This window comes from Balaenoptera acutorostrata, chromosome 3, assembly GCF_949987535.1.
Source record: "Balaenoptera acutorostrata chromosome 3, mBalAcu1.1, whole genome shotgun sequence".
NCBI classification, from domain to species: Eukaryota; Metazoa; Chordata; class Mammalia; order Artiodactyla; family Balaenopteridae; genus Balaenoptera; species Balaenoptera acutorostrata.
In genome coordinates, this window is record NC_080066.1 from 85312926 (window position 1) to 85340487 (window position 27562).

At 36.3% G+C, this 27562-nt stretch overlaps 1 protein-coding gene across 5 annotated transcripts in view; it reads left to right on the top strand.

Annotated features, from left to right (window-relative positions):
- The window catches only part of DMXL2 (Dmx like 2), a 158107-nt gene that overhangs the window by 118607 nt on the left and 11938 nt on the right, over positions 1 to 27562 (top strand). For 3 of the 5 annotated variants that reach the window (XM_057543197.1, XM_057543198.1, XM_057543200.1), the window contains 10 exons: positions 8931 to 10009; positions 10418 to 10609; positions 12603 to 12679; positions 14209 to 14339; positions 16185 to 16433; positions 19356 to 19534; positions 23630 to 23760; positions 24251 to 24336; positions 24767 to 24968; positions 25921 to 26038. In XM_057543197.1, the coding sequence (XP_057399180.1) occupies positions 8931 to 10009; positions 10418 to 10609; positions 12603 to 12679; positions 14209 to 14339; positions 16185 to 16433; positions 19356 to 19534; positions 23630 to 23760; positions 24251 to 24336; positions 24767 to 24968; positions 25921 to 26038 (2444 nt within the window). The remainder of the gene's footprint in view (positions 1 to 8930; positions 10010 to 10417; positions 10610 to 12602; positions 12680 to 14208; positions 14340 to 16184; positions 16434 to 19355; positions 19535 to 23629; positions 23761 to 24250; positions 24337 to 24766; positions 24969 to 25920; positions 26039 to 27562) is intronic. The other 2 variants (XM_028167484.2, XM_057543199.1) reach the window with 1 other exon arrangement.

Consider the following 27562-nt stretch of genomic DNA (forward strand, 5'->3'; position numbering starts at 1 on the left):
TAGTTTTTAAGGTTTTTTTTGTTTTTTTAAAAAAATAAATTTATTTATTTATTTATTTTTGGCTGTGTTGGGTCTTCGTTGCTGTGTTGGGTCTTCGTTGCTGTGTGCAGGCTTTCTCTAGTTGCGGCGAGCAGGAGCTACTCTTTAATTGCAGTGTGCAAGCTTCTCATTGCGGTGGCTTCTCTTGTTGCGGAGCATGGGCTCTAGGCGCACGGGCTTCAGTAGTTGTGGCTTGCGGGCTCTAGAGCGCAGGCTCAGTAGTTGTGGCGCACGGGCTTAGTTGCTCCGCGGCGTTGTTCTGCGGGATCTTCCCAGACCAGGGCTTGAACCCGTGTCCCCTGCACTGGCAGGCGGATTCTTAACTGCTGTGCCACCAGGGAAGCCCTTTTAAGGTTATTTTGAGCTCATAGATTTAGATAGATTTGTGTTTTAATCCATTGCAGGTTATTAGTATGGATGCTCAGATTATCTCATTTTAAACCAATCGGAGCCTCTTTAAGTTCTTGAATGCCTTTGACATTATTCTTTGATAGCTTATGGCAAGATGTTTCAGACTTATCTTATGCATCTCCTGCCCAAGACCTGGAAATGGCCATTCCTCCAAAGAATCCTGGTTCCTGTTAGTTGGGAGTAACATTTAGAGACCACAGCCTGGGCACAGGGATTCTCACTGCTAGTGGTTTGGTCATTGTTTCTAGGCCATTTCAGTGAATGAAGGTAGGAAATTCCACTGCCCCCCCACCCCTCCACCCGGGATACATGTGTTCACATGTATCACATTTCTAATTCAGATATGGAGTATAGGGTTCTTTCTTCTGAGATTTCAAATTTGTGTCTTATAATGAAAAGCTTGGATTCTTATGACATTAACATAGTTACTTGCTGTTTTATATACATATAATAGTTTCAGAATAATGATGTAGATATTTTCATAACAACATGGTTACTGAGAAGAGTTTAAGCTTTTTTTTTCAGTTCTTTTTTTTTTTAACATCTTTACTGGAGTATAATTGCTTTACAGTGGTGTGTTAATTTCTGCTTTATAACAAAGTGAATCAGCTATACATATACATATATCCCCATATCCCCTCCCTCTTGTGTCTCCCTCCCACCCTCCCTATCCCACCCCTCTAGGTGGTCACAAAGCACCGAGCTGCTCTCCCTGTGCTATGCAGCTGCTTCCCACTAGCTAGCTATTTTACATTTGGCAGTGTATATATGTCCATGCCACTCTCTCACTTCCTCCCAGCTTACCCTTCCCCCTACCCGTGTCCTCAAGTCCATTCTCTACATCTTTATTCCTGTCCTGCCCCTAGGTTTTTCAGAACCTTTTTTTTTTTTTTAGATTCCATATATATGTGTTAGCATACGGTATTTGTTTTTCTCTTTCTGACTTACTTCACTCTGTATGACAGACTCTAGGTCCATCCACCTCACTACAAATAACTCAATATCGTTTCTTTTTATGGCTGAGTAATGTTCCATTGTATATATGTGCCACATCTTCTTTATCCATTCATCTGTCGATGGGCACTTAGGTTGCTTCCATGTCCTGCGTATTGTAAATAGAGCTGCAATGAACATTTTGGTACATAACTCTTTTTGAATTATGGTTTTCTCAGGGTATATGCCCAGTAGTGGGATTGCTGGGTCGTATGGTAGTTCTATTTTAAGGTTTTTAAGGAACCTCCATACTGTTCTCCATAGTGGCTGTATCAATTTACATTCCCACTAACAAGGCAAGAGGGTTCCCTTTTCTCCACACCCTCTCCAGCATTTATTATTTGTAGATTTTTTGATGATGGCCATCCTGACTGGTTTGAGATGATATCTCACTGTAGTTTTGATTTGCATTTCTCTAATGATTAATGATGTTGAGCATTCTTTCATGTGTTTGTTGGCAATCTGTATATCTTTTTTGGAGAAATGTGTATTTAGGTCTTCTGCCCATTTTTGGATTGGGTTGTTTGTTGTTTTGATATTGAGCTGCATGAGCTGCCTGTAAACTTTGGAGATTAATCCTTTGTCAGTTGCTTCATTTGAAAATATTTTCTGCCATTCTGAGGGTTGTCTTTTCGTCTTATTTATGGTTTCCTTTGCTGTGCAAAAGCTTTTAACTTTCATTAGGTCCCATTTGTTTATTTTTGTTTTTATTTCCATTTCTTTAGGAGGTGGGTCAAAAAGGATCTTGTTGTGATTGATGTCATAGAGTGTTCTGCCTATGTTTTCCTCTAAGAGTTTGATAGTGTCTGGTTTTATATTTAGGTCTTTAATCCATTTTGAGTTTACTTTTGTGTATGGTGTTAGGGAGTGTCCTAATTTCATTCTTTTACATGTAGCTGTCCAGTTTCCCAAGCAGCACTTATTGAAGAGGCTGTCTTTTCTCCATTGTATATTCTTGCCTCCTTTATCAAAGATAAGGTGACCATATATGCGTGGGTTTATCTCTGGGCTTTCTATCCTGTTCCATTGATGTATATTTCTGTTTTTGTGCCAGTACCGTACAGTCTTGATTACTGTAGCTTTGTAGTATAGTCTGAAGTCAGGGAGCCTGATTCCTCCAGCTCCGTTTTTCCTTCTCAAGTTTGCTTTGGCTATTCAGGGTCTTTTGTGTTTCCATACAAATTGTGAAATTTTTTGTTCTAGTTCTGTGAAAAATGCCAGTGGTAGTTTGATAGGGATTGCACTGAATCTGTAGATTGCTTTGGGTAGTATAATCATTTTCACAGTGTTGATTCTTCCAATCCAGGATCATGGTATATCTCTCCATCTATTTGTATCATCTTTAATTTCTTTCATTAGTGTCTTATAATTTTCTGCATACAGGTCTTTTGTCTCCTTAGGTAGGTTTATTCCTAGATATTTTATTCTTTTTGTTGCAATGGTAAATGGGAGTGTTTTCTTAATTTCACTTTCAGATTTTTCATCATTAGTGTACAGGAATGCAAGAGATTTCTGTGCATTAATTTTGTATCCTGATACTTTACCAAATTCATTGATTAGCTCTAGTAGTTTTCTGGTAGCATCTTTAGGATTCTCTATGTATAGTATCATGTCATCTGCAAACAGTGACAGCTTTACATCTTCTTTTCTGATTTGGATTCCTTTTATTTCTTTTTCTTCTCTGATTGCTGTGGCTAAAACTTCCAAAACTATGTTGAATAATAGTGGTGAGAGTGGGCAACCTTGTCTTGTTCCTGATCTTAGTGGAAATGGTTTCAGTTTTTCACCATTGAGGACGATGTTGGCTGTGGGTTTGTCATATATGGCCTTTATTATGTTGAGGAAAGTTCCCTCTATGCCTACTTTCTGCAGGCCTTTTATCATAAATGGGTGTTGAATTTTGTTGAAAGCTTTCTCTGCATCTATTGAGATGATCATATGGTTTTTCTCCTTCAATTTGTTAATATGGTGTATCACATTGATTGATGTGCGTATATTGAAGAATCCTTGCATTCCTGGGATAAACCCCACTTGATCATGGTGTATGATCCTTTTAATGTGCTGTTGGATTCTGTTTGCTAGTATTTTGTTGAGGATTTTTGCATCTATATTCATCAGTGATATTGGTCTGTAATTTTCTTTCTTTGTGACATCTTTGTCTGGTTTTGGTATCAGGGTGATGGTGGACTCGTAGAATGAGTTTGGGAGTGTTCCTCCCTCTGCAATATTTTGGAAGAGTTTGAGAAGGATAGGTGTTAGCTCTTCTCTAAATGTTTGATAGAATTCGCCTGTGAAGCCATCTGGCTCTGGGCTTTTGTTTGTTGGAAGATTTTTAATCACAGTTTCGATTTCAGTGCTTGTGATTGGTCTGTTCATATTTTCTATTTCTTCCTGGTTCAGTCTCGGCAGGTTGTGCATTTCTAAGAATCTGTCCATTTCTTCCAGGTTGTCCATTTTATTGGCATAGAGTTGCTTGTAGTAATCTCTCATGATCGTTTGTATTTCTGCAGTGTCAGTTGTTACTTCTCCTTTTTCATTTCTAATTCTATTGATTTGAGTCTTCTCTCTTTTTTCTTGATAAGTCTGGCTAATGGTTTATCAATTTTGTTTATCTTCTCAAAAACCAGCTTTTAGTTTTATTGATCTTTGCTATAGTTTCCTTCATTTCTTTTTCATTTATTTCTGATCTGATCTTTATGATTTCTTTCCTTCTGCTAACTTTGGGGTTTTTTTGTTCTTCTTTCTCTAATTGCTTTAGGTGCAAGGTTAGGTTGTTTATATTAGATGTTTCTGGTTTCTTAAGGTAGGATTGTATTGCTATAAACTTCCCTCTTAGAACTGCTTTCGCTGCATCCCATAGGTTTTGGGTCTTGAGTTTTCATTAAATTTTTTGATTTCCTCTTTGATTTCTTCAGTGACCTCTTGGTTATTAAGTAGTGTATTGTTTACCCTCCATGTGTTTGTATTTTTAACAGATTTTTTCCTGTAATTGATATCTAGTCTCATAACATTGTGGTCGGAAAAGATACTTGATATGATTTCAGTTTTCTTAAATTTACCAAGGCTTGATTTGTGACCCAGGATATGATCTTTCCTGGAGAATGTTCCATGAGCACTTGAGAAAAATGTGTATTCTGTTGTTTTTGGGTGGAATGTCCTATAAATATCAATTAAGTCAATCTTGTTTAATGTATCATTTAAAGCTTGTGTTTCCTTATTTATTTTCATTTTGGATGATCTGTCCATTGGTGAAAGTGGGATGTTAAAGTCCCCTACTATGATTGTGTTACTGTCAATTTCCCCTTTTATGGCTGTTAATATTTGCCTTATGTATTTAGGTGCTCCTATGTTGGTTGCATAAATATTTATAATTGTTATATCTTCTTCTTGGATTGATCCCTTGATCATTATGTAGTGTCCTTCTTTGTCTCTTGTATTAGTCTTTGTTTTAAAGTCTATTTTGTCTGATATGAGAATTGCTACTGCAGCATTCTTTTGATTTCCATTTGCATGGAATATCTTTTCCATCCCCTCACTTTCAGTCTGTATGTGTCCCTAGGTCTGAAGTGGGTCTTTCTTTGACAACATGTATACGGGTCTTGTTTTTGTATCCATTCAGCCAGTCTTTGTCTTTTGGTGGGAGCATTTAATCCATTTACATGTAAGGTAATTATCAATATGTATGTTCCTATTACCATTTCCTTAATTGTTTTGGTTTGTTATTGTAGGTCTTTTCCTTCTCTTGTGTTCCCTGCTTAGAGAAGTTCCTTTAGCATTTGTTGTAAAGCTGGTTTGGTGGTGCTGAATTCTCTTAGCATTTGCTTGTCTGGAAAGGTTTTAATTTCTCCATTGAATCTGCATGAGATCCTTGCTGGGTAGAGTAATCTTGGTTGTAGATTTTTCCCTTTCATCACTTTAAATATGTCCTGCCACTCCCTTCTGCCTTGCAGAGTTTCTGCTGAAAGATCAGCTGTTAACCTTATGGGGATTCCCTTGTATGTTATTTGTTGTTTTTCCCTTGCTGCTTTTAATATTTTTTCTTTGTATTTAATTTTTGATAGTTTGATTAATATATGTCTTGGCATGTTTCTCCTTGGATTTATCCTGTATGGGACTCTCTGTGCTTCCTGGACTTGTTTGACTATTTCCTTTCCTGTATTAGGGAAGTTTTTGACTATAATCTCTTCAGATGTTTTCTCAGTCCCTTTCTTTTTCTCTTCTTCTTCTGGAACCCCTATAATTCGAATGTTGGTGCATTTAATGTTGTCCCAGAGGTCTCTGAGACTGTCCTCAATTATTTTCATTCGTTTTTCTTTATTCTGCTCTGCAGTAGTTATTTCCACTATTTTATCTTCCAGGTCAGTTATCTGTTCTTCTGCCTCAGTTATTCTGCTATTGATTCCTTCTAGAGAATTTTAAATTTCATTTATTGTGTTGTTCATCATTGTTTGTTTGCTCTTTAGTTCTTCTAGGTCCTTGTTAAACATTTCTTGTCTTTTCTCCATTCTATTTCCAAGATTTTGGATCAGCTTTACTATCATTACTCTGAATTCTTTTCCAGGTAGACTGCCTATTTCTTCTTCATTTGTTTGGTCTGGTGGGTTTTTACCTTGCTCCTTCATCTGCTGTGTGTTTCTCTGTCTTCTCGTTTTCCTTCACTTACTGTGTTTGGTGTCTCCTTTTCACAGGCTGCAGGTTCGTAGTTCCCGTTGTTTTTGGTATCTGCCCCCAGTGGCTAAGGTTGGTTCAGTGGGTTGTGTAGGCTTCTTGGTGGAGGGGACTCGTGCCTGTGTTTTGGTGGATGAGGCTGGATCTTGTCTTTCTGGTGGGCAGGACTGTGTCCATTGGGTGTGTTTTGGTGTGTCTGTGACCTTACTATGATTTTAGGCAGCCTCTGTGCTAATGGGTGGGGTTGTGTTCCTGTCTTGCTAGTTGTTTGGCATAGGGTGTCGAGCACTGTAGCTTGCTGGTCATTGAGTGGAGCTGGGTCTTAGCGCTGAGAAGGAAATCTCTGGAAGAGCTTTTGCATTTGATATTACGTGGAGCTGGGAGGTCTCTGGTGGACCAGTGTCCTGAACTCAGCTCTCCCACGTCAGAGGCATAGGCGTGACACCTGGCCGGAGCACAAAGACCCTGTCATCCACACGGCTCAGTAGAAAAGGGAGAAAAAAAGAAACAAAGAAAGAAAAATAAAATAAAATAATATAAAGTTATTAAAATAAAAAATAATTATTAAAAAAATTTAAAAGTAATAATAAAGAAAGAAAGAATAGAGCAAGCAAACCAAAAAAACAAATCCACCAATGATAGCAAGTGCTAAAAACTATACTAAAAAAACCCAAAAAACAAAAAATGGATAGACAGAACCCTGGGAAAAATGGTAAAAGCAAAGCTATACAGACAAAATCATACGAAGAAGCATACACATACGCACCTCACAAAAAGAGAAAAAGGAAAAAAAAACTATATATATAAAAGAAAAAAAGGAGGATGAGAGCAACCAAATCAATAAACAAATCTACTAGTGATAATCAACTCTAAATACTAAACTAAGATAAACATAAAGACAGGAACAAATTAGATGCAGAAAGCAAACCCCAAATCTACAGTTGCTCCCAACATCCACCACCTCAATTTTGGCATGATTCGTCATCTGTTCAGGTATTCCACAGATGCAGGGTACATCGAGTTGACTGTGGAGATATACTCTGCTGCTCCTGAGGCTGCTGGGAGAAAGTTCCCTTTCTCTTCTTTGTTCACACAGCTCCTGGGGTTCAGCTTTGGATTTGGCCCCCGCCTCTGCGTGTAGGTCGCCTGAGGGTGTCTGTTCTTTCCTCAGACAGGACGGGGTTAAAGTAGCAGCTGATTACGGGGTACTGGCTCACTCAGGCCAGGGTGAGGGAGGGGTACAGAATGCGAGGCGAGACTGCGGCGGCAGAGGCCAGCGTGACGTTCCACCAGCCTGAGGCTCGCCATGTGTTCTCCCGGGGAAGTTGTCCCTGGATCACGGGACCCTGGCAGTGGCGGGCTGCACAGGCTCCCGGGCGGGGTTGTGTGGAGAGTGACCTGTGCTTGCACACAGGCTTCTTGGTGGCTGCAGAAGCAGCATTAGCATTTCATGCCTGTCTCTGGTGGCCACGCTGATAGCCGTGGCTCGTGCCCATCTCTGGAGCTCGTTTAGGCGGTGCTCTGAATCCCCTCTCCTCGCACACCCCGAAACAGTGGTCTCTTGACTCTTAGGCAGTTCCAGACTTTTCCCTGGACTCCCTCCCAGCTAGCTGTGGTGCAGTAGCCCATTTCAGGCTGTGTTCATGCAGCCAACCCCAGTCCTCTCCCTGGGATCCAACGGAAGCCCGAGCCTCAGCTCCCAGCCCCCACCTGCCCCTGCGGGTGAGCAGACAAGCCTCTCAGGCTGGTGAGTGCTGGTCAGCACCGATCCTCTGTGTGGGAATCTCTCCGCTTTGCCCTCCGCACCCCTGTTGCTGCACTCTCCTCCATGGCTCCGAAGCTCCCCCCTCCGCCACCCACAGTCTCCGCCCGCGAAGGGGCTTCCTAGTGTGTGGAAACCTTTCCTCCTTCACAGCTCCCTCCCACTGGTGCAGGTCCCGTCCCTATTCTTTTATCTCTGTTTTTTCTTTTTTCTTTTGCCCTACCCAGGTACGTGGGGAGTTTCTTGCCTTTTGGGAGGTCTGAGGTCTTCTGCCACCGTTCAGTAGGTGTTCTGTAGGAGTTGTTCCACATGCACATGTATTTTTGATGTATTTGTGGGGAAGAAGGTGATCTCCATGTCTTACTCCTCCGCCATCTTGAAGGTCTCCCTCTTTGCAGTTCTTTTTGTTTTGATAGTATATCCCACTAAGGATGTTCAGTCAAATTACTTATTTTTTTAAATTACTTATTTTTAAGTCACTTTATAGTTCCTCTCGTGTGGTTATGCTACCACCTTGATACAAAGAATAATTTGTTTAATTTTGCTTTTGCTTTTATTGTGAATTTTTAAAAATTAATTTTCTTTTAGAATTATATAAAATGTTGAAGTGGTTTTGAAATAAAAACAATAAAATGAAGGTATTTTCAGAGGAATCTAGCTTCTTTCCTCGTCTCTCTACCCTGTTCTTGCCTCCTTTTTTAGGGGACCAATTGAAAAAAAAAATTGTGTGTTCTCCTTCCATTTAAAAAAATACAAGTATGCGTGTGTGTGTGTGTGAATGTGTGTATGTGGTCCCTCTTTACTTTTTTAGATAAAAGGTAGTTTAGTATATATACTTCATCTTCTTTTACTTAATATATTCTGGATATCACTCCATAGCAAAACAGGAAAATTCTTTTTATTTTAGCTGTATTTTGTGGGTATATCATAGTTTAACTAATCCTAGTTTAATACTTAAGTGTCCTTTATTTTGAGGAAATGCTGACATTTTATTCTTTTGTAATATAATTACAAGTTAACATAATACCTTGTGATTGTATCTGTTTGATTTCTATAGTTATCAAATCTTGTAACCCAGTGGTGTTTAGTTTCTACAACTACCTTCGAACTCATCCTTTGCTTATTCGAAGAAACCTTGCCTCCCCTGAAGGAACTTTGGCAACCTTAGGTCTCAAAACGGAGAAGAACTTTGTTGATAAAATTAATCTCATAGAAAGAAAATTATTCTTTACTACAGCAAATGCTCATTTTAAAGTTGGATGTCCTGTTTTAGCCTTGGAGGTGCTCTCCAAAATTCCAAAAGTTACCAAAGTGTCTGCCTTACCTTCAGAAAAAGATCAGCCTGACTTCATTTTTAAAAAGACGGATGATGTACCTTCAGAATCAAAAACTCTGAGTGATGGTGATAGAAGTTCTGGAATTGATTGGTCAAACATAACTTCATCACAGATTGACTGGAGTCAGCCAATAGTAAAAGTTGAAGAGGAACCTCTTACTCTTGACTGGGGTGAAGAGCACGATAGTGCCTTAGAAGAAGAGGAAGAAGGTGCTGTCGGTTTAGTAATGAAAAGTACAGATGTCAGGGGAAAAGATAGACAAGAAGATCAGGAAGCCCCAGACCGTAATATGTTATTGACTCCTCAGGAAGAGGATTGCCTTGAAGGTGATTCTGAAGTTGATGTGATTGCTGAACAACTAAAATTCAGAGCTTGTTTAAAGATCCTTATGACTGAACTAAGAACATTGGCTACAGGTTATGAAGTAGATGGTGGAAAACTCAGATTTCAACTCTATAACTGGCTTGAAAAGGAAATTGCTGCCTTGCATGAGATATGTAATCATGAATCAGTTATTAAAGAATATGCCAGTAAAATGTATTCCAAAGTAGAGAGTGATATTCTGGATCAGGAAGAAATGGTGGACAAACCAGATATTGGTTCCTATGAGTGGCACCAAATAGAAAGGCGGAGACTACAGGCTAAACGAGAGCATGCAGAAAGACGGAAGTTGTGGTTGCAGAAGAACCAAGATCTCCTCAGAGTGTTTCTTAGTTACTGTAGCCTTCATGGGGCCCAAGGTGGTGGTCTGGCCTCAGTAAGGATGGAACTCAAGTTTTTGCTACAAGAATCACAGCAGGTATTGACTTTACTTTTGTTTTCAATCTTGGTTATTTTAATCATTGCAATAACTCTTTCATTTATAGTTGTAAAGGTCTTTTTACTGGTTAATCTTAATGTGATTAGCTCCTCTATTCATAGGAGGCACATATTTACACTCTGCATGGGTCTTTTTAGACAAAAGTTTTGGTAATTAGGAGTAGGCTAAAAGCTTGAGAGCACAGCTGTGTCAAACTCATCTTTACATCTTCTGCATCTAAGCATAGGACCTGGTTCACAATCAATTTTTGTAGAATAAGTGAGCAAGCACATTAACATATTGCTTTTACTCAGATGTTTACTGCCGGTATTTTTATCATATAACTATTAATTGCTTTTTTTGTCCTTCATTTTAACTACGGAAAAAATAATCTCCTATCACTCACAGGAAACTACAGTGAAGCAGCTCCAGTCTCCACTACCACTGCCTACCACCCTACCTCTGCTTTCAGCAAGTATTGCTTCAACAAAAACAGTCATAGCTAATCCTGTATTGTACTTAAATAATCACATCCATGATATACTTTATACTATTGTTCAGATGAAAACACCACCTCATCCCAGTATTGAAGATGTGAAGGTAATGTAGAGTTTATGATCATTTGGTGTTATATACACTGAGAAGGTAAATGTGTTATACTTGTCTTCCAATTTGAACTTAGAAGAAATATTTTACAGTACTCTTATCTGCTACCTTCTCAGTCTGATTAGTTCAAGACCATTTGTCCAATGAATGTAATTTGCAAGTTAAGCATTCTTGAAATTCTCCCATTTGCTGCAGCTTGGATGGAGTTTAAGCTAAGTGAAGTAAGTCAGACAGAAAGAAAAATACCGTATGTTATCACTTATATGTGGAATCTAAAAAATGAAACAAATGACTGTATATAACAAAACAGAAACAGACTCCCAGACATAGAGAACAAACCAGTGGTTACCAAAGTGTGTGTGTGGGGGTGGGGCACATTATGGGTAGGGAATTAAGAGATACAAACTACTAAGCATAAGATAGACAAGCAACAAGGATATATTGTACAGCTCAGGGAAATAGAGCCATTATTTTGTAATAACTTTAAAGGGGAGGATAATCTATAAAAATATACACTGTGCTGTATACCTGAAATTAATATAATAGTTTCTTCTTACTTGTGGAAAAGTTATTATCTTCCTTTAAGACAGGCAAATACTTTTTTGGTAATAAAATTCATTTTCTAGACAGTATTCTTGCCAAATATTCCTTTGGATTCTCTGTCTCTGTTAAATGAATCATTAAGTAGAAATATTTATAACTGTTTGCTTAGATGCCAGGATATTATGAAAATATAAGTGCAGGGGGGTATCTTTGAGAGAACCATGATTGATTAGAAATAGTCCCAGAGAAAGTACCCTCATTACTGTCTCACTGATGATTGTGTTTTGTTGGAGGCTGTGGAATAGTTGGGGGCAATTAGAGTTTTGGCAGAGTTACTACCCCAAATTAAAACTATATCCTATGCTGAAAACTTAAAAATGGATAGATTCTAAGAAACAGTAGGGAGTGTGGCAGGATCTGGAGAGATGATCAGACTTCCACTGTGCTAGCCTAAGTGTATTTGTACTGTGCTTTTTCCAATTCCAGTGGCTGATGTCATTTCAGGTCCCCAGTATTTTTATTTTTAATCTTTTTGTTTGAAAGGTACATTCAACCTCTGGTAGTACATTCTTCTGAAGGACCCAAGGTTTGCTGGTCATATCATCCTATTAGAGACTTCTGATCCATAGCATGAATTAATCTGTATCAGTAGTTTAGCAGAGATTACTTAAATTATTTGATAGGTGAATATGGAAATGCAGAAAATGCATTCAATGCATATAAGCTCTAAGTAAACATTTCTAGTTCCTAGAAATTTGGATAAGCTTTCAAAAAGTATGAAACTATTTCTAAGATCCCTTCAAATTTTAAGATTGTGAGTCTCAAAATGTTGATTCAGTGTGGCATTGTAGGATGTGGTTTTTATATTATATTGATAATTTTTAAACTTTCAAAATTTAAAATTCTAAGACTGCATTACTTCTAAGTACTAAGTGGATTACTTGCTTTCTGGAAAATTAACCATTTCAGACAGTGATTGATATACTTTCTAAACATTTAATTCATTCTTACTGATAAGATCAAATTTTTAGTTTCATCAAGGAGAAGTTTTCATAAGGCAACTTTAAATAAAAGCTCTGAAAATTCTCTGCTTATTTTGGTTCTGCTTTTCTTGAGTATTACTATTTAAGCTATTCATTAGCATGCTAGGACACAGTCCCAGCAATGTGAACGTTGGCACTTTGCTTAGGGCCTGCTAAGTGGCAGGCTCACAGTAATAAATATTTGATAAAGATGCATATGAATCAGTTAGCTTTGTTGTGAGCATGGATATTGAATTGGATGAGTTTTATTTTAGAAGCTTTAAGGTAGAGTTAGTAGTCTCATGTAGGACCTAGTCTTATTTATGATATTGCTAGTTTCCTGGGTATTTTCTGATTTTTAACATACTACTGTTGTGTAGAAATGTTAGTACAAAATGTAATTGTGGCTGTTTTGGTTTTAGGTGCACACACTTCATTCACTAGCAGCATCACTTTCTGCATCAATTTACCAAGCATTATGTGACAGTCATAGCTACAGGTAAAAAAAAAAAAAAAAAAAAAAATTACCCAAATAGTATTAATACAGCAAAAGCATTAAACTGTTCCAGAGTTATATTAAAGTTCTGCTTCCTAGGGACTGAAAAATCCTCAAATATGACTGCCATGTGTACTTTAATAGATGAGAATGAGAAATAAAATAATTATTTGTTTAGTTTAGCTATTACCTAGTAACAAGAGACATATAGAAAATGACAAATAGTAAAGAAAATTATCATCACCACCTTTTTTTTTGTTTTCAAGAAAAGAAGTGTTCGCTATCCAAAGTAATTTATGATACGAAGTTTTCTTATTTTTTCCCCCTTAGGAACTATTCCTTTTAGCATTAGATTAGTTTCTGTTTGTTTGGTTTTCAGTTGAAAGAGGAAGAACTTTTGAAAAATGAGAAAGTACATTCCTAACATTGAATTATTAAAATCAATTTTACTTACCCATTTCTGTATGTCTTTAGAAGTGATATCAATAGATGTAATGGTTTGAATTTTTGTTAAATGTCTAATTGCCTTCATCAGTGTATACTCTGTATTTTAATGACTACGGCAGTATAAGTAGTAAGAAATTGAATCACTCGGAAAGATGACCTAGATTTAAATGGATTATATTAATAAATGAAGTTTGTAATATAAATAGAATCACATTAAATTTATATTACACATATGTCTAGATTTTTTTCTTATAAATTCAGCAGCCTCTTGTGGGAAGATTTTTTATTGCATAGGGAATTACTCTCTCAAAATGGCCTGTTCTCTGATGTTAGCCTAATAAGGCCAATGTCTAAGTAACTCCAAAAACTTGGAAATGTAAATAAGTGAAAAAGAGTTTGTTTGGTTGACTGTGGTCATCTTAATGATCAAAGACAACTTGTTTGATATCAGTCACTGCTTAAAATGGCACCAGATGAGAATCCAAATAAATTTTGTTTAAATGTGTATTTTCTAGTTTTTAGGCTGTGATTGACTCTCCAGGGAGTCAGGTTTATTTTCTTCTTTTGTACTTCCCCCACTCCATAAAGATGAGGAAAGTAAATATTTGGGCACATTTGGCTTTAGGACTAGGTATTTCTAAAATAGGATTCTTCAGATTTTAGTTGATGTTTTAATTCAGAGTTGAGCTTGCACAACTTTACAGAACTAAGAAATGCAAAATAGTGCCCTGAAACTTTCTGATATATCTTAGTACCAACAGTAGTCTCCTTACAGCAGACTTAAAAAAAAAATACAAATAAGTGAATATAGAAAAGATTTTTAAGTATTAGGCGGCATTTGGAAAAGGTTTTAATGACTAAATGTCATCTGCCTAAATAGAAAATTTGGTATTTTGTTTTAAAAAGCTATCGATAAATATTTGTAACTAATTTAAAGAACTTTCTGAAATAAGTTTTTATTAGAACAGTGAACTCAGTTTTAAGAGTTTTGTTTTTGTTACAGTTATCTAAAATAAATACATATAGGGTATAATTGCTTGTTACCTCTATTAGGACAATAAATAACTGAACCTTATTTGTTTTAGCAGTCAGACAGAAGGGAACCAGTTTACAGGAATGGCTTATCAAGGGCTTCTTTTAAGTGATCGTCGAAGGCTAAGGACAGAAAGCATTGAAGAACATGCAACACCAAGTTCTTCTCCTGCTCAATGGCCTGGTGAGAATTTGAGTGGTGTTTTTTGTTTGTTTGTTTTTTAAATCTTCTATTTGGCAACTCCTTTTTACAAAGCTACCAACTGGTTTCCTGATTGTTGTTGTTTGTGGATTTGGTGAATAGTTTTTTATTTGTTTGTTTTTGATGATGTTTTCTGCCATGGATTAGGAATTCTTAAGTACTGTAATGTTGTCTGAAGACTCAGAAAGTTAAGGCTTCAAAAACCAGCTGTGTTGACCAGCATAAAAAAGCAAGGTTTAACATCCTTCGCAAGGGTGAGCACGTCATGTTTCTTATCCTTAGACATCCTGAATTAGAATCTTAGAGAGCCAGTATCACAGAGCTTTTTTTCACAGATACATCAGAATACAGTTATTCTCAAGAGTGTAGATGTATGTTAGGACAGGAGTGACCATTCTGTGGCACATATATCATGGTGTCTGCCAGTCGTCTTCCTCCGGTTGGCTCTTTCTCACTCTCCATATCAGTTATTTCAAACCTTCTCCACTCTCTTAATATACTTTCCTCGTCTGCCACGTCATTTGATTTTTGCTCTACTTGCTTTATAATTCTGTGGTTACATGTTAATGATCATTGTGAAGAGTGGCAGTAGAAGGAAGTGACAGACTCAAAGTGTGTATTTAAAATTCATTTATGCATAAGTTTCTCAAAACATATTGTTGTCGTTTGACTTTTTATTGAAATAATTTCAGACTTAACAAAAGTTTCATAAATGGTACAATTTTTGTGTAACCTTCACCCAGATTCCCCAAACAGTGACATTTTACCATACTTGCTTTGTTATTCACTCCTACTCTCTCACTCACTTATTGTGTGTCTGTGTGAATGTATACTTTTTTCTGAAATATTTGAGGGTAAGTTGCAGACATGATGCCCCTTTACATCTAAATATATCAGTTTATCTTTCCTAAAAACAGACATTCTCTTATTGTACATAACCATAGCACTGTTATCAAATTCAGCATCTTAATATTGATACAATACTGCTCTCTAATCTATAGATTTTTTGACAATTTCACCTGTTGTCCCACTAAGGTCTTCCATGTAACATTTAGTTGTATTGTCTCATGAATCTCCTCTAATATGTATTCCTCCTTCTTTCTTTGTCTCTCATGACATTGACACTTTTGAAGAGTGCTAGCCAATTATTTTTTAGAATGTCCCTCCATTTGGGTTTTTCTGATGTCTTCTTAATATTAGATTCAGGTTATGAAGAGATATTGTACCCTTCTCAGTGTAAAATATCAAGAGGCACATGATGCCACTTGGTCCCATTACTGGTGCCATTAACTTTGATCACTTTGTATAGTAGTTTCTGCCAGATTTCTCCTTTGTAAAGTTACTTTCTTTTCCTTTGCAATTAGTAAGTATCTTTTGAAGAGAATGTTTGAGATTGTGTAAAATATCATACTTTTACCCACTAATTATAGCATCCAGTGATGACTCCTGACTGAATCAGGTATTACTGTGGGGATTACTAGATGGTGATTTTCTAATTCTATCCTTCCTTCTACGTATTAGTTGAAATCGTTCTGTGAGGAAGAGCTTTTTCTCTTCTCTTCTTTTAGTTTACTTATTCACTCATTTATTATATCAGTAGAGATGAATGGATTCTTATTTTATTCTATAGCTTATAAACCATTCCTATCATTTATTTTGTTGCTCAAATTACGGATATATATATATAATATCTCCATGTGTATGTATTCACACTATATATATAGTATAATATAGATACATAATTTTGGTTAAACTGCAAATTTGGATTTCTTTTCCTTCTGGAGCTTTATGCTGATATACTTCTTATAATATTATATACCCTTACAGGTGTGAGTTCACTTATTAATCTCTTGAGTTCAGCCCAAGATGAAGACCAGCCAAAATTGAATATTTTGTTGTGTGAAGCTGTTGTTGCTGTGTACTTAAGTTTATTGATACATGCTCTTGCCACAAATTCCTCCAATGAATTATTTCGACTTGCAGCCCACCCATTAAACAATCGAATGTGGGCTGCTGTTTTTGGGGGAGGTGTAAAACTTGTTGTGAAGCCTCAAAGACAATCAGAAAATATTTCAGGTAAGATAAATTTGATACCAATAATGTATGTAAATGTAAATAGTTTCCAATGTGAAAGTAAAAGATTTTTTTTAATGTTTTAAGAATTTTTATTTTGAAAAATCACTGATGTTTAAGGTATAATCACTCTTGTTAGGGTAATAAATAACTAAACTCATGTTAGAATAAAGAATATAGTTTCAGTTTAACATTTTTTGGTAAACCAAGACAAATTTGAGGAGGATAAAAAAGAAAAAAGGAAAGGTAATGGTAACCAAGGAGACAATGTTAAGGAATAAGTTCATGGAAAAAGGATTGTTTTTAATTAGAGAAAGAAGATTTAAATAAATCCTCATAATCTTTACAGAGTATACCAGTAGTTGGCTTCAGATTAAGTTTATGGTCATAGACAAGAAGGCTGTTCCAATCATGCACATGGTTTTTAAATTCCATTTTCTGTCCTCTTTTTTTTCTTATGGACCAAAATAGATTTTTTAGCCCACTTTTTAAGATGGTAGGATGGTGAGATATAGACTGACGCCATGGGAAAGGTTTACACCTTGGCGCTGAAACACAGAAATTGTCTGTCTTAATTCATCCTTAGAAATGGTCATGTTACAGATGAGGACTTAGTGGCACAGAGAGTTTAAATGGCACAGGTTCTAACCTGTGTCTTTACTGCCCAAGATCGCATCAGATGGATAGGTTCCTACATAAGTCAGAGTAAGGTAGGCAATCTCATCAACTTGCGTTGTCGCCACTCCCGTTGCATGTGGATGACTCTTAATCTCCATCTTCCTACCTACTTGTAGTCCACTGTAAATTTAAAAGTTTTCCTCCCAAATCACTTCTTTTCCCTTCCTGAGTTTTCTATTATTTTTTCACGGTAGGTAATACATTCATCAAATCATCATGCTTAAACCTCTGAGTACGTATTCATGTTTGCATTTACCTATACCTGCTCTATGCCAGGCTTTTGGGGTATGGGAGTGAACAAAACAGACAGATCCCTTACCTTCATGAAGCTTACATCCAGTAGAGGTAAACACAACAAATTAACAAGTGATAATATTTCAGGTATGAGAAGAACTACGATAAAAATAAAACAGAGTGAGTGGACAGAGAATGATGAGGGAAAGTGGATGGGAACAGTTTAGTTAGGGTGATCAGAAGACACATTTCTGATTAGATAGCATTTGAGCAGAGTCCTAAGGAAGTTGGGAATCAGATCGTGCTGATATCTGGGGCCAGAGCATTTCAGGCAGACGGAGCAGTGAGTGCAAAAGTCATGAGGTAGGACTAGTTTGACCTTTTCCAGGAACTACAGTGGAGGCCAGAATGGCTATCCTGATCCAGGGGAATGTGGTCAGAGATGAGGTAAGATAAGTAACTGGGGCCAAGGTCATTGAGGGTTTCATGGGTCATGTAAAACTATCGTTGTTCTTCTAAAGAAAGATAGGAAACTACTGGAGGGTTTTAAGCAGAGGAGTGACATAATCTGATTTAGGTTTTCAAAAGACCCACTCTAACTGCTATGTGGAGAATACACTGTGAAAGAATAAAAGTAGGGAGCCCATGTGGGAGGCTCTGGGAATAGCCCACTTAAAAGATAGTTGTGGATTACCATCAAGAGTGAATGGATAAACAAAATGTGGTATATAAGTACAATGGAGTATGATTCAGCTGTAAAAAAGAATGAAGAATTAACACATGCTATATAGCTAGCATGAACCTCAAAAATATTATGCTGAGTGAAAGAAGCCAGGCACAAAAAGTCACACATTGCATGCTTCCATTTATATGAAATATTCAGAATAGGTAAAGCCATAGAGACAGGAAGCATACTGGTGGTTGCCGTGGGCTAGAGGGAGGGAGGAATGGGGAGTGACTGCTTAATGGGTATAGGGTTTTCATTTGGGGTAGTGAGAATGCTTTGCAGCTAGATAGGGATGGTGGTTGCACAACAGTGTGAATGTACTAAATGCCACTGAATTGTACGCTTTAAAATGGTTAATTTTATATAAATTTCACCTCAGTTAAAAAAAGATAAAAGTGGTTTAGCCTAGTGATGGACAGAGTGAAAAGTGGTCATATTCATCAAAGAGAACTTGAGATAGAATTATCATTTTCTACGACGGGGAGCTTCAGAAGAGGACCAGGTTGACTTCTTTCTGGTTCTCTCATATCCAATTAGTTCTGAATCCTTTTGATATTTATTTTATGTATTTCTCATATCTGACACTTCCTCTCGGTCTTTACCACCCACCATACTAGTTCAGGTCCATCTTGTGTCAGATTCTTCCACCTTCTTCTCTAATTGATCCTGCAGACTATACCTCATCATGTTCCTAGTTCAAGATACTTTCATAAGAATTGCCCATAGGATGAGCTCCCAGCTTCCTATCCACAGGCTTGTCCCACCCTAACTCCAGACTGTCGTTGTTATTCCCCTCCCTGACACCTGTCTAGCAAAAGAAGTTTACTCCTCATTTAGCCAACCCTTTGGTCATTCATTTCTGGTGTCAACTTCCTCTTTTCACAATGAGCTTCTGCTTTTCTTTTAAGGCATGCTTTACATCCTACATATTCATTCAATGAATCTTTCTTGAACAACATAGCCAGAAATAATCACTCAAGCACTCTGTACTATTTGTTGAATATATCATTTATTTAATACACTGTATATAGAATTGCTTGAATTCTTATTCTATATAGCACATAGGCTGCTTCATTGCAAGTTAATCTTTTATACTCTATCCTCATCTGCATCTCTGCCATGATTGTTGGAAAACTGATGCAGTAACTAGAAAAGTTAAGAAGCACAGATGTAAGTAATTTAGTCTACACTAAAAACATGGCAAGAGTAGGATGAAAAGAAAGGTTAATAACTCTTTGAATTAATAATGGAAAATAAGGCCGGCTTTCTTTTCTATCTTTATTCAGCACCTCCTGTTCCTTCTGAAGACATAGATAAACACCGCAGGAGGTTTAACATGCGAATGCTGGTTCCTGGAAGACCTGTAAAGGATGCTACCCCACCACCAGTGCCTGCAGAAAGACCATCTTACAAAGAAAAGTTTATTCCTCCTGAACTCAGTATGTGGGATTATTTTGTTGCAAAGGTAAGGGGCGTGAGGAATGCAAGCTTTATGTGTGTCTGTTTTATTAACTCTTATGTTTGCATCACATAGGAATGACGGGGCAGCTTCTGGGTTGAATCACCATAGTTTAGACATTAATCTCTCAACTCCAGAAGCTGAATAATCATTCAGGAATGATCAGATACTTGAAATGGACCAGACAAATTAAAATCATATGGGACTTAGGTATAAACCAGAAGTTAGTTTATTAACATATAATCAGCATCATCCTTTTCTAGAGACTGGAATACCTGTATCTACCATCTAACTTCCCTTCTTCTGATTATCAGTAGTTCCCTTGGTCAGCATGAAACTAGAGCAGAAGGAGATGGATGGGTGTTTGAGGGTTTCATGAGACCATGGGTTTCATGAGGCCCCATGACATATCTCTGTTTCTCCAAAGCAGAGAAAACTTCTCTGGGGATCAGAATACTCACGGTGACTGGATCCAGCATAGTCCCATTTTGTACCGTGTTGGGTGTGTGCTTTTCTGCACTTTGTTTTTTCAAGCACATCATCTTCTATTGATAGGTTTCCTTCTTTACCTGTGTTCCCTCTTTACATGTGGTTCATTTATACTTCTTCCCACTCCCCAGATTGTTTGGAAGCAAATCCAAACATCATGAAATTCCATTCATAAATATTTCACCATTTATTTTTTAAAAAGAAGGATTTTGAACCTGTACCACACTAGCATTATCACACACACACCACACACACCATACACACCACACACACCACACATACACACACACAATTCCTTAATATCATCAAGTATCCAGAGAGTGTTCACCTTTTTCCCCATTATACCTTAAATGTTTTTGAACAGTTGGTTTGTTAAATCAGGGTCCAAAATAAGATTCACACATTGCAATTGGTTGATACGTCTTAAGTTTCTTTTAATCTATAGGTTCTACCTCCATCTCTCTTTGTTAAATTTACACCCCCCTATTTTTGGCCCCCAAATTTGTCCTTTAAAATTTCTCAGTGGCTTTTGCTGATGGCATCCCCATGTTTTGGTCTTCTGACCATGTTCCCCTGATTCCTGTTTTTCTGTAAAGTGAAAGTTAAATTTAGAGGCTTTATCAGATTCCATTCTGGTTGGATAGGGAAAGGGGAGTACAGGATTACTTCATAGGTGGTTTTGTGTATTTCCATCAGGAAACTCTCTTTTTGAGATGTTAGTTGATGATCTTTGCCCAAGTCCATTATTTTAAATTTAGGGGAGTTTTAAAATTATGATAATGATATCTTCTCATTTAGTCTTCATTTATTTGCTGGAATACTTTCTTCCATCATCCTATTTGGTTATCCTGAATTACATTTTGAAAGAGAAAGACAGGAAAAGTGCTTTATTCTTTGCTTTTTGTGCCAGTTTTCAAAGTGATGAGTTGATTCTCTAGCATCCTTCAGAGGAAGCAGTGAGCTTTGTTTTGTTATTAGTTGTGTTATATTATGGATTTAAACATATTTTATGTATTTTAATCCAGTACAGTTATTATTCTTATGGATGTTCAGATTGTCCCATCTTTGCCAATGAGAGCCTCTTCCAGTTGGCTCCTGAATCTTTTTGAGAACTCTACCAATAGTCTTTGAGTTTCTTTTCTTTCTAGCTTAAGTCATTCTAGGCTAATTTGGCATATTTCCTGCCCCAGAGTGGGAACAACCTCCAAAGAACCTGGTTCCTTTCTGTGGGAAATTATAATTTAGAAACCACAAGTGGGTATATGGGTGCTCATTGTTACTGGGTCTGTCATTATTTCTAGGTACATATCATTTCTAATGACCAAATAACTATTCAGCTTGATGAGTATACTATAGTTTATATAACCATTTGCCTATCAGTATTTGCTGTATTTATTTTTCCATTTTTATAAATCATGCTGAGATTAGTATCTTTTTAGATAAGCCTTGTTCACATTCTGATTATTTCAGATATATATCTGAAATATATATATATATATATTTATATATATATATCTTTTGATATATATCTTCAGATTACTGATTTATACTCTCTTGAGAATAGTGAGCACGCATCTGACTTTACCCTCATTAAGTATTCCTGTTTCATTTTTGTTAATTTGATTAAATAATTTTTATTTCCTATTAGTGATATCAAAAAATGTTAATGAACCTATTGCCATTAGGTTTTCTACTGTGAGGAATTGACTGTTCATGTTCTGAACAAAATTATCTATTGGAATTGTAATGTTTTTCCTTACTTTTAATGAACTCTTTATTTATTAAGGATATTAACAATTTATCTTACTTGTGATACCTTTTCCAGATACTTTGCCTTTTAATTTTGTTTATATTTTTGACATACAGAAGTTTTAAAAAGTTTATTTAGCCATGTCTATCCATACTTTTAAAAAATGATTTATTTGCCTTTTAATTTTATGCTTTTGACATACAGAAGTTTTTAAAAGTTAGTCATGTCTATCCATACTTTTAAAAATGATTTGTTACATTGTTTTTAAGCAGAGAAAGTCCTTTCCACTAATAAATGTTTACTTTTGTTATCTTCTCCTCCTTTGTTTCCTCCACCTTCTCTTCCACCTCATTCTTTTTTTAAGTTAATTAATTAATTTATTTATTTTTGGCTATGTTGGGTCTTTGTTGCTGTGTGCAGGCTTTCCTCTAGTTGCTGCAAGTGGTGGCTACTCTTGGTTGCGGTGCACAGGCTTCTCATTGTGGTGGCTTCTCTTGTTGTGGAGCACGGGCTCTAGGCGCGTGGGCTTCAGTAGTTGCGGCACGTGGGCTCAGTAGTTGTGGCTCACGGGCTCTAGAGCGCAGGCTCAGTAGTTGTGGCACATGGGTTTAGTTGCTCCACGGCATGTGGGATCTTCCCAGACCAGGGCTTGAACCCGGATTCTTAACCACTGTGCTACCAGGGAAGCCCATCTTCCCCCTAATTCTTTTTAACTTTTAACTCTCTTTTTTAATTTCTAACTCTCCTGTTGATCTAAAATGAAGTGAAGATCAGACTTTGGGTGCCCTCTTTATCTTCTCTTCTCACACTTACACTAGTTGTCCTTCCTTTCCTCCCAATGACTTAAAAGATGTTATATTTGTCATATATTAATTTCTTATTTATATACTCTTCTTGGACTATATTTTTCCACTGATCAATTGCTAGACTGCACTTATTTTAATTACTTATTTTAATATCCACTAAGAAATAGTATCTTTCACTTTAGAAAGATTTCTTAGCTAATCTTACCTATTTTTTTCTTCCCTATGAACTTTACAATCATTATCAAGTTTCAAAAAAGGAAAAGAAATCCCCATGGGGATTTTTATTGCAATTACCTAAAACCTGTAAATTAGAGAATGATAGTTTTTACATGTTTCAGTCTCCTTATTTAGCTTTTAGAGGGATTTGTAATTTCCTTCACTGTAGCTCTTTCAGTTTTCATAAAGTTTTTCCTTTGGTATTATGTTATTTAATGCACCTTTTTTCTTCAGAGTTTTTGAACTAGTTATTGCTGATATATGAGAAAAAGACCATTGATTTTAAAAAATATTTGTGTCGTATCTAGCTACTCAATTATTTTATTGAATCTGAGAGTTTTAACCTGGTTTTCCTGACTTTCCTAGGTCTAGTATTATTTTCAAAAGAAAATTTTAGTTTAGGTTGACACCATTTAAAATGTTCAATATTGGGCTTCCCTGGTGGCGCAGTGGTTGAGAATCTGCCTGCTAATGCAGGGGACACGGGTTCGAGCCCTGGTCTGGGAAGATCCCACATGCCACGGAGCAGCTGGGCCCGTGAGCCACAGCTGCTGAGCCTGCGCGTCTGGAGCCTGTGCCCCGCAACGGGAGGGGCCGCGATAGTGAAAGGCCCGCGCACCGCGATGAAGAGCGGTCCCCGCACCGCGATGAAGAGTGGCCCCCACTTGCCGCAACTAGAGAAAGCCCTCGCACGAACCGAAGACCCAGCACAGCCAAAAATAAATAAATAAATAAATAAATAAATAAATAAAATAAATTTTAAAAAAAAATGTTCAATATTAAGTTAGGATAAAAATAACCCAATTATACATTTAAAAATAACTTCACATTTTATTGCAGCCATTTCTCCCTTTGTCTGATAGTGGAGTTATATATGATTCTGATGAAAGCATTCATAGTGATGAAGAAGAAGATGATGCTTTTTTTTCAGATACACAGATACAGGAACACCAAGACCCTAACTCCTATAGGTAAATAAAGCTTTCCTCTTTTCTTTTTGTCTTTTCTTTTGTAGAGGTACCTGATGTTACTAGTTTTAAACAACATTACTGTCATGAATTTATACAAGAACTGACCTGTGTTTTCAGGTTAGGAATTCTGTACCTTTGAGGTACATTGCTAGATAGTAGAGTATTTCACCTCCAGTTTCAAAGAATAGCTGGCACAAACATTTTTAGTGAGAAAAAATACGTAATTTATTGATATGCTATTAAATTCCATGTAGCTGTGTGGTAAATCTCTTTCCATTAGGTATTTCAGATAGTGCAAGTGTAATACATTGTTGCATATCTTTTATTTTCAGACTACAAAGGTACTCTTTTTTAATAGTAAGTTGTTAGAAAAAAACAGCTTTTTTTCTGGGTGGGAGATTGGGCCAAACAGTTGACAGGGATCAGTACTATATTCTCATGATTTTATTTTTCAATTAAGGAGATTTTTTTTTTTTGTCCCTTTGAACAGCTGGGCTCTTCTACATTTGACAATGGTTAAGCTAGTACTTCACAATGTCAAGAATTTCTTTCCCATCGCTGGATTGGAATTCTCTGGTAAGTTTGGAATTTGAAAATTAATGTTATTAAGTACAACAAATTATCATCAAGTTTCTCTTTACAAAATCCATATAAAAGAACATTTGGTACTAAAAAAATACAGCATTGGAGATGTTATGAGGTCTTATTTATCTTAGGCTCCATTCTGTGGTATTAATTCATATGGCAAGAATCACTGACGACCTAGAAGGTTGGAAGAAAAACCAGGAAACCAGCGTGGAGAAGCTAAACATTTTCTTAGCTCATTTTAGAAAGCTGGTCTTCTGTTTTGTTCAAAGCATTAAATATCAAAATGGTGTTAGATTAACATTTTCAGATTTATTTGTATTTTCAGAAATTTTGGCTCTAAGAATTTGGATCTTGTAAATATGTGGTGATGGTCAACATTTTTAATCAAAGTAAAATATCATATTCTATTACATTTTAGAGTTGCCTGTAACATCACCATTAGGTATTGCTGTGATTAAAAACTTGGAGAATTGGGAGCAGATCTTGCAAGAGAAAATGGATCAATTTGAAGGTCCTCCCCCCAACTATGTCAACACATATCCAACTGACCTTTCAGTAGGAGCTGGACCAGCTATTCTTCGAAATAAAGCAATGCTAGAACCTGAAAATACTCCATTCAAGTAAGAATTCTCTTACAATGGTAATGAGAGTGTAGCTTGGTTTAACCTTTTTGGAAGTCAGTTTGGCAAAATAATATGCCAGTAGCCTTCAAAACACTCATAAATTTGAACTTGCAATACTATTTCTAGCAGTATATGCCAAGGAAAATATCAGAAATCTGGATAAAAATTATTTTTCCCATATTACCTATACTTCAGTAGACATACTAATTTTATAATCAGGACAAAACCTTTATTTTTGTCATCATTTTAGGAACTCTTAACAGAAATGTTTTGGGATAACAATCTACACATTCAAACAAGGTGCTACTGACCTTTTGTCAGTAATTTAATAGTAAACACAGTAAGGTTTTTATTAATGTTTTGGGATAACAATCTACATATTCAAACAAGGTGCTACTGACCTTTTGTCAGTAATTTAATAGTAAACACAGTAAGGTTTTTATTGATGTTTTGATCTTCTATCTGTCCATCTAGGCCCCTTTTGATAAGCAGCATGCTTTTTTTGAGGCAGCCAGCCATGATTTAGAGTATTGCTCATAAGCTTGAAAGAGCAAGGATTTTTAGCTTGTTAGGGTTGTTAGGCTGTTAAAAATGAAATGTGGGACTTTATATTCATTTATATTCATTGGTGATATGCTGTAACCAACAGAACCAACCTAAAGTATAATTTAAAAAGAGAATAATGAGATTCAATTGACTCTCAGCCCAACCTGTCCATTTAGAGAATCTGTAATTAGAGAATTAATTGCTAGATGAAGGAATGATTTGTAGAACTAAAAATTAAAAGTGAAATAAATTATAAATTATAAAATTTTGTTGAGCTTAATGCTGTATCTTCTTTGCAATAATGGAGGTTTTAAAAAAATTATCTGCAAATAATGAAACATTTTCTATAGACTAGAATATAGACTAAATAGTGTGATATGTTGATTTTTTTCTTTTAAACTAGATCCCGGGATTCTTCTGCGCTTCCAGTCAAACGACTTTGGCATTTCCTTGTTAAACAAGAAGTACTTCAACAGACATTTATTAGATATATTTTCACTAAGAAAAGAAAGCAGAGTGAGGTATTTTAGAAACAAATATTCTCTCTTGTAATTTTTGTTTGTTTTCTTTAACATTTCTAATGAAGCCAGCTTGATTTATTTGAAATTTACTTTTGGTTGGAACTCATTATCTTTCATACATCATAGGTAATAGTTTATCAAACTACAGAGAATTTTTTTTTAAGATAAAAACGTACAATTTTTATTTCATAACAATGAAACAACATAGGTCCTTCGATAAATCCTGTATAATCAGGTGAAAGTTGGTATGTCCTTTATAATATTTGCCATTGGGCCTTTACATATGTAATAAACATTGTGAGGGATGGTTTGGGGAACTTAGTATATAAATGAGTATACTCTATGTTATGATTCTCTGAATATCATTTAATTGAAAATACAGCATAACCCTTTAAAAGCATTTTTATTTGTTTAGCATTTAAAAATGAACAGCATAAACTGTAGAATAATTTTGTGAGAGAGATTAAACTACAGAAACACTAAATATGATGAGGGAAGATTGATTGCATTTACAAAGTGAGGCAGAGATTCTACATTGCATGGTGATTTTTAAGCTATACATAAGTTAATAATGTAATGCCATACAGGATTCAAGAAGAATCATGAATTTGAGAGAGTGACACTTTAGAACTTAAAACGATCTCTTCATTATAAAATGAGGGGTACACAGATGTTTTATATATAAGCATTTCAGTCCATTTGGCTATTTAATGAGGTAATGAGCAGTTTGGAGAGTAGTGTTCAGAGTAGAGTGTCAGATGTGATTAAAGATTTGGCAACAAAAACTATGAGAAAAGAAAAATGAATTATATTTCACTTAGAAAAGTGAAAACCGAGAGGGACAGTCTATGTGGCTCAGTTTCCCAAGGTAGCATATAGAACTGCTTCTCAAATGTTCTCCATACCTAGGGCAGCAGAACCGACCAGATTTGTTCTTTTCTTTCCACTACTCACCCACTTACCTGGATGGTCATTGTGGGCAGTCCTGTGAACAGTCATTTATTTTTTCTGTAGATTTAAAAATTATGTACTTAAGTGAGGAATTAGAGGAGTGAACTGTAGAGATTCTTTTGTGTCTTATAAGCTTATTTGATAACAAAAGACCCCAATGGTATTGAAATTACTGATGTAGGGTTTTGTTAGGGGAATCAGAGCCAAATTCGTTTCCTGTTTCGTTTAATCCATTGTTTACTGCATTTCCTATAGTGATACTGAGTTCTATAAAATAAGATACAGAAATCTAAGAAATAGATTTAAGATAAAAGACACTTGCTCACTTAGAGCTCTGTTATTCACAGAAAGAGAGTTCATTGAAGGATCAATTTTCTGAGTTGTTAGTTCTTCAAATTATTAAACACAGTGATATGCTTTAATTATTCATAAGGTTTCTAGCAGTTTTGTTTCATTGGATTGTCAGAGCCTCAGAGTGCTATGGAAAGACTGGGTCTAGGTTGCTGGGACCCTCAGACTCTTGTCTTGCTCTTGAGGATCTGTCGTCTCCTTTCTGGTTTCCCTCTTCCTTAA